At 38.1% G+C, this 14,773-nt stretch overlaps 1 protein-coding gene across 3 annotated transcripts in view; it reads left to right on the top strand.

Annotated features, from left to right (window-relative positions):
• Positions 1-13,876, top strand: part of LOC103705529 (P-loop containing nucleoside triphosphate hydrolases superfamily protein) — a 28,189-nt gene extending 14,313 nt beyond the window's left edge. For 2 of the 3 annotated variants that reach the window (XM_039130450.3, XM_039130452.3), the window contains exons 8-13: positions 2,392-2,496; positions 2,626-2,670; positions 3,555-3,666; positions 8,856-9,058; positions 11,930-12,016; positions 13,110-13,876. In XM_039130450.3, the coding sequence (XP_038986378.3) occupies positions 2,392-2,496; positions 2,626-2,670; positions 3,555-3,666; positions 8,856-9,058; positions 11,930-12,016; positions 13,110-13,286 (729 nt within the window). In that variant the 3' untranslated portion in view covers positions 13,287-13,876. The remainder of the gene's footprint in view (positions 1-2,391; positions 2,497-2,625; positions 2,671-3,554; positions 3,667-8,855; positions 9,059-11,929; positions 12,017-13,109) is intronic. The other variant, XM_039130451.3, reaches the window with a different exon arrangement.
• Positions 13,877-14,773: the final 897 nt, after the last annotated feature.

Raw genomic sequence — 14,773 nt, 5'->3', positions numbered from 1 at the left:
TATCGGCTTCCTGGATATCCACCTTGGGATTGATCCGCTATTGGATACTGAGCTGACCATCCCACGACCATTCGAGAGAAGATAATGGCGGTGAAATTTGACCGTAATTTGGTTAAAGTTGTGAAGGGTAGTAACTACTCAAATACGATGTCTTAGATGAAGGATATGCTTATGGCACGTATCCTGGCTATACAAGATAGGATCCAATGTACAATGAGGATCTAGAAACATTCACGGACCTTACTTCACATGTTATATCATTACCTGCATTAGTGCATTGTCCTAAACCACCTCGAGGGGCTCATCTCCTATATGTGCTTAATCATCACTTAGTTTTGAAACTTATTTGAAGCCATAACCATGTTCGAATGTAAATTAATTGTTGTCAAAATAAGATAGTAAGTAACATGCATATCCCCAAACATGCGAACTTCTTTTTAATTTTTTAAATATTATTTTTTTATTTTTTAAAATCAAATTTCTTTTAATATAAAAACATGATGAACAAGAAATCATGATTTCTTCTTCATTGCACGATCATCCTTAGGTGTGTAGCATATCATGAAATATTGTGGCATGATGTTTTCTGATTTTACCAATTTTTGGCCTTTTTTAGGCATAAATATTAAAAAAAAAGATGAATGAAGAGGAGGGAGGGGATTATACCTGATTTGTTTGGATTTGGGCTCAAAACCAGTATAAATCTTTTATCACCTGATTTTCCTCACAAAACCTACCTTTCCCTTCACAATTTTTGAAGAAGAGGGAGGAGAATGGCATCCCATGTGCTCTCCTCTGTTTTTGGACACCGGATGCCTCGAACCGTCTCAAAGTGAGTTGTACTGGGCGGTTCCACGGCTGGTTTGCATTGAGTCCCAATCCGACAAGTCAAACCGATCCGGTTCTGCATTGGTTTGGCCCAAACCAAGTGTTTCAGGTCAGTTTGGCAGACAGTGGGTAAAATGGTTTTAGATATGCTGTTACATGGAAATAGGTGAACTTCTAGATAGAATTTGCTGTGATTAATTTGGAGTTCCAGAGTCTTTGTTGGGGAAAGTTTTGATCATAACTATTCAGCTAAGAACCTTAAATAAAGGATCTGTTAATTTTTCTTTACAATATCCATTAGCAGCTTCACTGTTGATGATTCTTAATTTTCATTATGATAACATTCTTAAAGAACTTATAATGTCTCTTTTCAAAAAGTTCTAATATCAAATTGCAGTGTACTAATAGAGCTGTTCAGCAAGCCATATAACTAGCAGTTCTTTTTCTCAACTTTTGGGCTTCATATCCCCAAACTCCTCAATTGCAGACACCACTTTCTATTTCTCGTTGGTATTTTGTGGGATACATAGCATAGATAGTGTGGATGAAGCTTATAGGTGAGATAAGCTATGGCAAAACCATCAGCATAAACAAGGCTTTATAGTTTAGAAAAGTTTGTTGCTTATGACTATTTCCTTTTTTTTACTTAAATTCTATGACTACAATATTGCTCAAGGTAACCCTTCTTTGAAACACTTATCCTTGCTTCTAGATGAGAACACAATTATTCAATCAGAGCTCATGGAGCTTTTGCATTATTCTTCTGTAAAGAAAATATAATGCGGAATGACTGATTATTACATCAGTTGAGGAAAGATACCAATCCAACAGAACACAATCAACACATGATGGATCTTTGTAACAGTTTGAATCATTTGTTAATAATCAGTTTGATCTGTTTTACACAGTTCTAATACATATTATTTTTGTTTAATATATTTTCTTATGAGTGCTTGTTTATAGACTGGCTGGCTGGTTGGGCCCAAAGTATTACCACATGCTCATATAAGTACATGGACAGGAAACTAAAAACAATAAAATAGAGTAAATTGTTCCAATTGTCTGTCAGTATTTGTCATAACTTGGACAGAAGGTCCAAGAAAACTGAAAGTAACAGAAATGAAAATGTTAAGATGTATGACTGGTAAAAGTCGGAACAATAGAATGAGGAAAATTTGTTGGAAAACCAATTAAGATGGTACAGCCATATAGGCACGTAAGGTGGAAATCCAAGGAGGCTCCAATAGGGAGAGATACTGAATCTTTGTCAAAAGATTTAGAAAGATGGTGGGAAGACTTCAAGCAACACGCACGAAAGTTGTGAAAAAGCATTTGGGAAAACTCGCAGTAACATCAGTGCCCTTAATAGGATAAATTGCCGTTTGAGGACTCATTAAGCTAACAGTAGGTAGTTGGGCAAAGGCTTGATGGTTGACAGTTGATGATGACTATAAATGATATTCTGTTTCTTTCTTCTTGTCGATGTCGTATACCAACTAGATGTTTAAATCTTGCTTCTCTTACGATTTTATCATGTTTTAAAATCTCCATGGAAAAAAACAGGGTTGTGCTGCTAGGAATGTGCATGGATTCCATGTAGATGACATACAAAAGATGGCGGGGCAATGGGAAGAAGCTCCATCCTTATACCTGCAATTGGACGTTCAGGTATGCCTTTAGTTTCTCTAATGATAAACATGAGACCAAACATTTATGGTGATTTTCAATTTAATCATCTTTTCATATGTTTATCTGGTACATTTCTCATTTTCTAATGCACTTTTATGGACTTTGCAGTCATTATTCCATGGGGATGATCTGAATGAGCACTCCATACAAGAGGTAGTTTAATGTAGTATATACATCATTGTTTAAGCTGTTTACGGTTACCGCCTTTGAAGTTTCTATGATTTGTTTGGTAGGATGATTTATGGGTCAGTTTTCAGTTTCATTTTCTCCAAACCTATTATGTGTATATTTTTTCAATCTCTTCATCTATTTATGAAGTTATTCTCAGAGAAACTATGATTTGCAATCTACAGTGTTTTAATGAGGATGTATCCCACATGGTCTCTTAATTAACATGAACTAAGGGTATGACTCCATGTATTCTCCTATCGAATGTTGGATCTGTTACCTGGGGATATCAGAAGTACTGAAACCTTTTGGATAACTGGCTGACCATTGATATGCACTCATTTGGATGTATGAGATGATCATAAACAGTTGTTGTGTTTATATGAAGTATCTCTCAGCTATTGCTTTTCTAGGATCTGAAGAACTGAAAGTGCCTGTCATCATTGATTGGCAAGTTTTCTGTAGGCCTGAAATAGCATGTGGCATGGTCCTATGACAGTGCGTGCGTGCCCGTGTATAACGTCAGGTGCTGAACACTTAGTGTGCTAATACTAGGCCATCATAGCACTTAAAACCTTGGTGCTATAGATAGGATAAAAAATTCTTTGAATAGGTTTTGCATTATTATGGTCCCTTTTTGAGAAAAAATTACCGCTCTTTAGTTTGCTCTCTGCATTTTAATTCATCTTTGTTGACATCTTTTAATGTTTATAAATGGTCCTCCACAACCTCCCCCCCCCCCCCCCCCCCCCCCCCCCCGCGCACACACACACCCACACCAATATATATTAAACAGCAAGTTATTGTTAAGAATTCTAGCAGAAAGAGTCAAAAAGTTATAATATTTCTTTTTTTTTTTCTATTGGCAGGTGGACATGGATATGGATGATTCAGACTGTGGTGATGAAGCACCTAAATTGCAGGATAAGGAAGATGTTGAGCTGACAGACCCAAAATCATTGGGTAATGCACCTGATGATGGTATGTCTTAAATTGCATTGATAATTTTAGTGGACATAATACACTTCCATCATTTAGTTTTTTCTTTGCTTGCATGATTTTGTAACATGTGTAACATGGGCGTGTGGTTATCTTGCTGCAGATATGATGTAATGAGCTTATTGGCTAAGCTCTATCTTGTTCTTTTATCAGTTCTGTAGGATTAACAAGTGAATAAAGAGATGTTGTTAATGCCAAACATTATCTTGTAGGGTATTAAGCCCAATATTTATACTTTCAGGATCCATACTGGTTGGCTGGCAGTGAGTACGGTACAGTATTGTATCGTACCATTTCGGGGTGTGCTGACACAACACGAGTTGGAGAGGAAGGGGAGAGAGAGGGAAGGAGGAACAGGGTGAGGGAGGGAGGGAGGAAGAGGGAGGGGGAGAGGGAGGCTGAGAGAGTGGGAGGGAGGAGCTCTGTTTTAATTTGTCAGCTTCGAACTGAAGTTGGCAAACCACTTGCCTTTTTTAAAGTGAAGTTGGCAACTAGTTTGCCAACTTCAGTTTGAAGTTGGCAAATTAAAAAAGGGCTCCTCTGTTTTGTTTCCCTCCGTCTCTTGTGGCCTCTCTCTCTTCCCCTCCCTCTCTCTCTCGCATCCCTCCCTCCCTCTCCCTCCCCTACCTCTCTCACTTTTCCTCTCGTCCCTTCTCCCTCGCCTGATTGTTTGAACTGAGGGGCGGAACCGTGCTGGTTCGTCTTGGGTGTGGTTTGGTATGTCTCGAAATGGAGGGTTCGGGGCGGTACGGCGAACCTTGTTGAGGTGCAAAAGACTTGCGAACAAGGTCCGCCGTACCGGTACCGGTCGGCGTACCGGTGGCCGGCCGGACCGGTACGGTACCGGTCCGGTCCGGTACGTACCGGCCGGTACCGGTACGGTACGCGGTGGTTTCAAAAACCACAACGCGCGGTGCTGTGGTTCTAAAAAAAAAAAAACCGTACCGGTGCGCCGGTTCGCACCGGTACGAGGCCGGTACCGGCCGGTACGGGCTCCGAACCGGCCGGTACGGGAACTGGCGCACCGGTACGAGGCCGGTACCGGCCGGTACGGGCTCCGAACCGGCCGGTACGGGCCCGTACCGGCCGGTTCGGATAAAAAACCGGGAATACCGGTTTTTTTGCCGTTCCGGTACCGGTCTAGGACCGGACCGGTACGTACGGGCCGGTACGGCATTCCATGCTTGCGAACATATAATTGTGGAAGAATCATGTGCTTGTTTACATTGCACAACCATAATTACCTGTGACAACTCTCCTGCACAAACTCATAGTGGATTGTAGACAAACTCATAGTGGATTGTAGCAAGGTCCGCCGTACCGGTACCGGTCGGCGTACCGGTGGCCGGCCGGACCGGTACGGTACCGGTACGTACCGGCCGGTACCGGTACGGTACGCAGTGGTTTCAAAAACCACAGCGCGCGGCGCTGTGGTTCTTAAAAAAAAAAAAAAATCGTACCGGTGCGAACCGGCCGGTTCGCACCGGTACGAGGCCGGTACGGGCCCGAACCGGCCGGTACGGATAAAAAACCGAGAAATACCGGTTTTTTTGCCGTTCCGGTACCGGTCTAGGACCGGACCGGTACGTACGGGCCGGTACGGCATTCCATGGATTGTAGTCTGTGGGCTTTTCAGACAATGACCTTAAATGCGGTGTGGAGTTGTGAAGGAAAATAATGTTGGCGGAGGTTAACATTGACAGTGATAAGGCAGGTGAAGTGGCGTGATTCTTGTATGCTTCTGTGACTCATTGTTTTGTTACATACTGGTTTTATAGCAATTCAGTTTTCAATCTTGTTGCTAGGTAAATGAATATGGATTCCAAAGTCATGAATATGATGGTTGCGACAAATGATGTTGAAAGATGACGACATTAAACAATAGTCAACTTCAGAGAGACAATACACTAATATTCTTTTACTGGTGTATCTAGTTCGTTGCAAAAACTTTAAAAGCTAGCGCCCAAGTGTTGGTTTGTACTGTCTTCATATAGTTGACATTGATTGAAGCATCTCGTTCCAAAGAAGCGGAAGATAAAATACATGGGGAGCGAGATATAGCAACGAAGAGTTGCAGAAGGAAGTAAAAAGGAGTTGAATAGTGAGCATGACATGGAATGCCGCCAAATTGGTTGGCAATGTGCATAAAATGTGCATCGTCACAGAGAGAAATGAGAAGCTTGATTAAACTTGCATTTTGATCTTTGTATCATGGAAGCTGGACAAAATCAATTTCTATATATTGCTTTCTGCTCCGAGAAAACATCATGCAATTAGAGAACATCTTCTAGACCAATATGCCTCAAAAAAAAGATTTGAGACCAGCACTTTGCTATTGGTGGTGTGTTGTGAAAAACGGTCATCTAAGTAATTCGTTGACAATTATTATGTCACTAACTTAGAGGAGAATCGCTTAATCATGAAAACCTTGTGTAAGTGATGATAGGTTTTTTTCCTTTGAAGTTTCCATTGAACTTGGTATCAATAATCGTGTTAAGAACACTAAGTAACACCTGTGCCTATATGAGAAGACTTACTAGCACAAAATGTGCTACTGGGTGTGATCTCCCTATCAAAGAATCTTTTTGGGGGTTGCATTTCAAATCCCTTTGTAATGCATTCAATGCCAACATCGCTTATTATTTTTCTTTATTATTACTATTTGCTTTGAATGTTGTTCTCTCTAAACCCTTTTTTAGATTAGTAATAGTTTAGTAACTTTAGTTTTTTGTGGTAGTGCGTCTAAATCGATGTTTCAAGTTTGATATTATAAATCCATTAAAAAAGTTACCAAGTAGATTTTCAGGTAGTGTTTCCAACTTATTCCTTAAAGAGTATTACTTCACCTCTCTCATGCCCAATTTTTTACTCAAGCTACTGTAATTTGAGATTTTTGTTCGTGTGGCGGAAATCTGTTGTATGCTAAGAAGCTTGCTGCAGGTCATATGGAGGTTAACTATGAATTCACAATGATTGCGTTGGAGGAGGTTTTTCAGATCCATGTGATAGAGTGGCTAGCCATAGTAATATGCACAAGCATATACCAGGTCATCTTGGCTACAGTTGTACACTTCATCAATATTTATGCCATACTTCTATATTAACACATGAGCAACTTGCAAGTCCTTCCAGAACCTAACATGATAATCATGAAGGTTTAAATTAATTTATTGTAGTTAATGAAAACCCTGCCATATGGGAAGGAACAAGATCCCATGTTTTGGCTTGCTTGAGAACCTAAAGTTCTTTTTGCCAGTTTTGACTTTTAGGACCTAATACTAGGATTCTTTCTCTTGATATGCATGAACAGTTTTAGAGACTTAAATTTTGCTTAGTATCTTGTAAATAAGACAGCGAGTCAACTTGATCTGTCATTTTGGCATAATGGTGTGATGCTGAAAGTTGTGAATCTTTCAGACGACAATGTAGGCATGGGGAGCAGCTGATGGCATGGACCCGTCAGCATGTGCACCAGACAATCTGATAGCATTCACACATTGGATAGTCAACATAGCGCATAGTTTGGAGGCAGCATGATCTTGAAGTTTCAACTTATGTCTTTCTAGGAAATGATTGAGGTATGAAAATGGAAGAGAAGAAGAGAGCTAGAGCTAAAAGCAACTTGTTGTTAAGAGAATGCCCAATAGTTTGAGCTTAGGCATTTAAAGAACATTGTAACTTGCAGAAGAGTTGAATAGGTCAATGATATATCTAGATGATGGAGTAAAGCGGCATTGTCAAAAAGGAGAACATAATGAACAATTTGATCTGCAAGTTATTACTGTTGAGTACTTGCCCAAATAATGTGTCATGTTTTGAATGCTGAAGCATCGCAGTTAGCATACAGCACCCCTCGTAAGCAACTCGGCGCCTAACAAGATGAAAAACATGGATAGCGGCAATGCTCGTGGTAACTAGGAACACATTCAGCAAAACTTGATGCTTTCTCTCAAAGAAAACAAACTTGCAATTCCATGAGCAAGCAGCCAAGAGTGTAATTCCTTAAAAGGTGCCAACTTGAACATGCATTGAGTAGTAATTACTGGATAACTTTGATGTAGTAGAGTATTAGACCTGGACTGGCACAGCTAAGAAGAGTGCGTTATTTTCATGATGATATTAGTTCCCAGCAACAATATTCTGCTTGATGGAGTGTTGGTGTGATTGCCAGGAGAGAGTCAAGCCTGCAGAACATCTGAGATAACTATTGTTAATATTGCCTCTTTTTCTTCATTTTTAATGCAAAAAAAAGGGCCAAGATACAGAAAGTTTCAGGCCAATCACAGCTTCGATGGCTTCGAGGTTCATTATTTTGACGGTATGCACAGTCAGATTGATGATGTGCAGACAAATCGCTAGGTCTTATTTCAGTTTTGGTGATCAAATAGTGTTGTTGTGAAGTCATCCATTAACATCTTATAGACTTTTAAGCAATCATAGATTTTTTGACAAGTCTTATTTTTACAATTTCATTTTGTCAGCATTTGGAGTTAGCAAGGAGTGATCTATGTAACTGGTGAGGATTTGCATCTCCGGATTGTGCTGTTGTACAAGGAAGAGCATGTAGTGAATTCAGTTAAACGGTCAGCAGTCTAGATCTAGTGCATTTATTATGAGTTAGTCAAGACAACAGCCAATCTGTACATTTACAATGGAGCAGTGCCACTATACTTGGATGGCAATAGTACAAAGCTTTACTCAGGATTGATTTTTATATTGTGCACAACAGTTGCTGAATGTGATTTATTTTGCTCTGTGTCTATACATTTTACTATGGCTGCTTACATCTAATTTCTTGTGATCTTGTTCTCTGTGGAAACCTGAGGATCTTTTATGGTTCCTTTTATGTACTCAATATTTTTATGGAATCTGAAGATCCTGATTTCTCTCTTTTTGGTGGAACTGTAAACTAAGGGATCCTTCTTGGAATTGGCAATTGAGCACTGTGTCGTGGCCCAAGTATGGGAGTGATATAACATAACATATTAGTAAATTTTGTTTCAAGAATTGTTGGATTTGCATCTCTTTTACTATTAGACATATGACATGTATGATAAGCATATAAAAACTTTTCTTGAAATGCATCTATATCTGCACAAATATGCTGATTATTCACCTTCACACAATATAATTGTTCATGGTCTGCAGTAATAGATTCTTATTTTGTTTAGGTTTATCAAAAGCTGGAGAGAGATGGGACTCTGAAGGAGAAGAAGAGCCAATAGGAGTAAAAGAGCTAGGAAGGAGTAAATGGTCAAGAGATTTGGATGAGGACGTTGAAAACTCAGATGGTGTAGAAAAAAATTCGAATGCTCTTTCAGGACTGATTCAAGCGTACAGCAAGAGTGAAAAATCTGTTCATTGGGGAGATGAGGTATGCCTTGCACTTTAGCTATAGCAATTAGTTTGTGCTCATGGTTTCTTGAAGTTTCTTGTGCTTTGGTACCTAAGTAAATCTTCATCATTCTTTATCACGTTTCTTTTGTCTTATCGAGGAGTATTTATATTAAAAATTAATCAAATCTTGTTAACACAGGTAAATAGTAATTTACTAATTTGTATACTTCTGTTGACAAATCCTTTTCTTGATTAGATGTTTTTTGATATTGAATTTTTCAGCATCCTTAATCAAAATGATGTTGTTTTACCAACATTAAGTCCTGCCGAGTTATATTTTTTAAATCTTAATTCTTTTGGTGCTGTTTTACTGACATTAAGGAAGTATATGGATGCCTAGATTTGTTATCTGAGACATCCATATGTGGACAAGAGAGATAAGTGGGTTAATATATTGGAGAGGTTGCTAGTTTAGTATTTGAGGTGGAGCTGGAGTATCCAACCACATCCATATATGTAATATCATAAACCATTAATAGGTAGTCTGCTTTATCCTGAAAATCTAGAGAATATGTGATCAGTAACTTCTCCCATCTTTCGTACTCACTTCCTCTGCCTCCTCGAGCTGCATGAAAAGTTTTCAACCGGCAGTGTTATAAGCCACCACATGTTGTGCAGTGCTGTATACCTTGTACCGTGCTTATAGCTTCTGGCATGGTGTGTTTAACAGTATATGATGCCAAATGAATAGGTCATCTATTGTCGTCCTTTTACATTTAAGTTTTCGATTTGGCAGATTGAATGTATTAAAATTACAATTTTAGTGTAAGATATTAATTTATATGATCCAGCATGTATTTTGGAACCTGGACCGAACATCTCACTATGTACTTTGTATTAGTTCATGTGTTTATTTCGCTTTATGTATCAAAATTTGAGATAAATTTCTTAGTAGGTTTTTTCAAATAAAGATATTGATAAGTGAGGCTTTTTGGTTGGATTAATTATGCAAGTGAACATGCATTAAGTTAAAAGATGTTGTCTACATAGAGGTAGACAGAATTCTGTAGCACTGTAAGCTATGTGTATGCATCAATTTCTTTGTATGCTTGGGTTTCAGATTAACACAGATGGATGTATCCAAATTCAATAACATATACATTAACTTTTTATGAGTGAATATGTAGAATCAGATATCTCTCTCTAAAAAAAGAACTTGTAATATCAGATAACTGTCAGTGTGCACACGTGCTGTTTTTAAGAAGTGGCCTTTCATGCCTGCAATTTGTAACAATTCCAAATATGATGTACGCATGGAGGAGAGTAAAAGGCCTTAACCTCAAAGAAGCCACCTGCAAAATATCCATGACCACCATAGCCATTACTGTCTTTGTTGAAAACCATCATAACTGTCGAACCTTGTGCCTAGCTATTTTGGGCCTTCCAGATATGCTTAGACCTAATAAAGTCCTAAACAAAGACAATGCAGTGGATCACTTAACCAAAGTAAACCTGATTACAGGTTTAAAGCTGCTAGTGAAGATGCTCGGCCACATTGTCCTGACATCCTAGGCTTTGATTAGGGTCCTTTTCCGCATAGGTGCTTTCCCTGGCTTTCAGCTGGCAGACCCTATTCTTGTTCTCAACTTAAAATTGAGATTGACTCCTTGTAATCCTTCAAATGGAATTATGCGACTATCATGGGGCCCCACAATCATTGAGCGAGAAAATGTTACTCTATTGGACATTTATGGATAAGGTTCTAAGCGCAGTAAAATTAGAGAAAAAAATACTTGGAACTGTGTTTTCGCTTTTAAGAACTGCAGGAGTATAGTTATAGAATCATCAGATTTCAACTTTTTTCTTGTCCATCAGGATGCAAGCAGCATTTGGTCAACGGCTCATAGCTGTTGTTGATCATAGACAATCCCATATAAAGATTCTCTATGTGACAACATGTGCATAAATATTGAATGGTGATTGATCCTAATTCTGCATCTTACAAAAGATTAGAATAACCTGGCAGTGAATATAATTTTATCCTCAACCTTTCCACTCTACACTCCATGCCACTATTAATTTTGTACCTTGTATTCTTCTAGCTTGCTGGTCTATAGTGGTTACAGTGAAAATTTTCACAGGTGGTACCAAATGTAATCCAAAATATGCTTTTGAAGCCTCTTGATAAATGGGCTCTGCCGCTCCAATGCCTGTCTTCAATTTTCTTTTCTTGCCTGTGCACCACACATGCTTCAAACTCCTCATTTTTTAGATCTGTATAATGAACATATGGAAGTGATTATGATGTATAATGAACCAAGCAGGATGCTTTTGTATTTTTCTTTGGGTTGTTAACTCATTAGTGTAATCTTTCCAAGTTTTTTGCTTTATAGCTTATTGCTGGTCTGAGCAGACTGTCACAAGGTAATCTGGGATCTGTTTTCCTTCCCTCACTATTATTAGTGGCCACTCACTTTGTTTGTTTGTTCTTTTCATATAGCTTTCTCTACTTGTCTCTTTCATATATGACTTTTTCACAATTTGTTTTCTGAGTAAGGAGTTTTCCTCCTCTATTTTTTTATAGTTTTTTGGTTGCAAACAAGGAGTCATTTAACCATTTGGAAAAAAATTCCTTTAAACCTCAATATTAGTGCAGCCACAATTAGCATTCTCTACTTCTCTCTTTCATATCTGACCTTTTCATGATTTATTTTCTGAGCAAGGAGCTTTTCTTCCTCTTTTTTTTTCTTCTTTTTTAGTTGCAAACAAGGAGTTGGTTCAACCGTTTGGGAAAGAAAAAGAATCCTTTTTTTTCTTTACACCTCAATATTACTGCAGCTACATGTTTATTGAGGGCTACATATTATTATGGACTTATGATGACTTTTGTATTGCTATTTGTTTTCAGGTTGATAGGACTGGATTTTCTATTGCTGCTGCCAAGAAACGAGCCACCTCATCATTAATAATTGGTCCAGGCTCTGGTTACAATTTGGTCTGTGACCCATCCCTGTATACATTTATCTTTCTCTTTTCATTTTTAGTAGGCCAATTTATGCTTTAATTAGCGATCAAATAATTTTATGTTTAAGTTTGAAGGTTTTCACATCTCACGAATTATCTCTGTTTATTTAAAACTATCTTCAGTGCTTTTCCCATAAAAGTCTTGACTGCAAACTTATTGATGTTATATTGAGTTGATAAATAACCATGTGGTCCTAGTTTATTATAAAAACAAAAGGCTTTATGTAAATTTAAGTTAAAGAAACAAGTTTTATGGTGACTATATTTATATTCATGTATAATGTAAGTGGCCCAGCATGAACGGGCATCTATGCGTGAAGCCATGAGGTTAACCTCCATAAAGGAATGAATGGACATTTGCATGTGAAGTCATGAGGTGCACCTCCATGAATGCACTCATTTTTTTATTTATGCCCTCCTTGATTTTCTTTGTTTCATAAAAAAAATACGAAGCACGTAAAGGAACCGTGGTAAAAAAATCTCAATTCACATTTTATCAGTTGATGTTATCACAGTAATGCAGCATATTTTCTTGTTTTGAATCATCATGTGTTTCACACATTTCAAATACTAGTGAGCATGCGTGTTGCAAGCTTAACCATAATCATAACCATAACCATCTAGCCTTATCCTGCCTATTTAGGTTCTGCTTCGTGGATCCGTGTTGACCAAGCATTCTTGTTCAGGTTAACCTTTGACTGTGTTATTTGAAATCTTTTCTTATATTTTTCTCATAACTGCCACCCATATCCATGTTACTTCAGCTTTTCTCCTTCTCTTGCATCCTTCAGTATATATTAGAGTACATATCTTTATAAGGGCCACCTCCAATCGTCATTATACAAGCCCATATCATCTCAATCGATTATCCATTGCTTTGCCCTTAATGTGTACAATTCCAAAATAATTCCTTCAACTCCACTATACTCATTTTTTATTGCCCATTTCATGCCATAAGACATTTGTAGGCCTTCAAATCATCTGGCATGCATGCAAAGATTTCATGGTTTTCTTTTACCGTTCTCAGCCTTTTCTGTTCTAAAAAGGGTCTTGTGCCCCCTCAGGATGCCAACCCATTAGTTGGTGAAGAGGATGCTGTAGGGACTACTGGGAGGAGCAACATCAACGAGTCCAGGAGGAGATTTCATGAGCAACTTCGTGCTGAAAGGGAGTCCTTCAAGGCAGTTTTTGATAGAAGGCGACAGCGCATCGGGGGCCTCCATGATGTCGAGGATGAATAGCAGTCTTTCTGTCTGCTACACATTAAGCAGTCGAGTTTGGTCCCTGACCTCTGATCTCTCATTATCATGCTGCTGATCTTTTACTGGTCTGAAGGCAGGACACCCCACCCATAAGGGAAGCATAATGGGCTCAAAATGCTGCAAAGAAGAGAGATCATTTTTGACAGGGAAAAAGAAAAATCTACCCACAATTTTCTGTATGTTGGTTTTTTGTGCTTTATTCAACTGTGTTTATGCTGCATTGATTCCAACAAGAGATCCAAGAGGGAACAATTGTTTTGGAAGTTTGCATCCACGGTGGGCATTGATCATGAAGGAAGATAATTTATGAGGCTCAGCTGGCTTTTGAGAGTCTTTGTGTTGGCTTTCGTTTATTTTAATCACTGCTACATGCATTTGTTGAATCTTAAATGAGTTAGAAATTTTTAAGTTACCTCAGCAGGAGGGAGTTGATATTTGTAACTAATTCCTGTAATGTTGAAGAGAAGTGCTTGAACAATCGTCTTTATTGTCTTTGTATTTCTGGTAAGACATCACGACAAAATTTTTTAGACAATTTACTAATCATACGCATGCTATTTATTGTAGAACCTCTTGATCCCAAAACCCCTGTTTGAAGTGAGAATGGGCTGGTTGTTATTGATCGGAGCTATTATTGTGCATCTCTTGCACCAAAGAGGAATGTGTTACCACCTTGTGTTGTTTATTTCTGTGACAGCAGATGAAAACTGAAAGAAGAGTGTGATTTTGTAACAAGGAGAGATGAAAATTGAAAGGACGAAATGAAGTGGGGATTGAGCATTTGTAATGCACCATTTCATATTTTCATTGTTCTATTTATATATCATGGTTATTTTTAGATATATCTGTATTGGTAAAAGTTAAACCTAATTTTATATAGCAGGAGCTGATATTCTTGCAAGTCTAGCATGATATGCTGTCAACTTGATTCCTTATTATAGAAATTATTGATTATTGGTAACTTTATTGAATGAGGAGTCGGTGTTATGTGAAAGTATTACTATATATGGTTGAGCAGCAACTCTGGGAGATTGGCAACATGATGCGTGAGTGAAATATTGTATTGATGTCTGCCTCATGACAAGCCTAGTTACGGGGTCTTTGATGGTTCAACAATATAAGGAAATGAGTGTACTGCATGCCAATTGATTAATTCAGTTTTTTTTAATATCTGATCTTAAAGAATTGTAATTTTTGCAAGCATGAGATACAAAAGGGGAATACAATCAACCTCTTATTTAATCCAAAAAACATTTTTTTTTTGTTTATATAATTGTTGAAAGAGTAATGGTTTAGGCCTTCCCTCATGTATATCTAACATCTTAGTGAAGACTAGAATTGAACCCAGATTTCTCCGTATAACGGTGTGAGACCTCATAACGTTCTATATCATTCAATATTTGATATGGTTCACACAATTAACAAACTGAAATACATAATCAAGCATTATTTTGCCTGCATATTTA

The sequence above is a fragment of the Phoenix dactylifera genome, chromosome 12 (assembly GCF_051530095.1).
Source record: "Phoenix dactylifera cultivar Ajwa chromosome 12, Ajwa_hap1_PhDact_Kaust_v1.1, whole genome shotgun sequence".
Taxonomy (NCBI): Eukaryota; Viridiplantae; Streptophyta; class Magnoliopsida; order Arecales; family Arecaceae; genus Phoenix; species Phoenix dactylifera.
The sequence above is the reverse complement of the archived record's forward strand: the minus strand, read 5'-3'. Positions and strand labels throughout refer to the sequence as shown.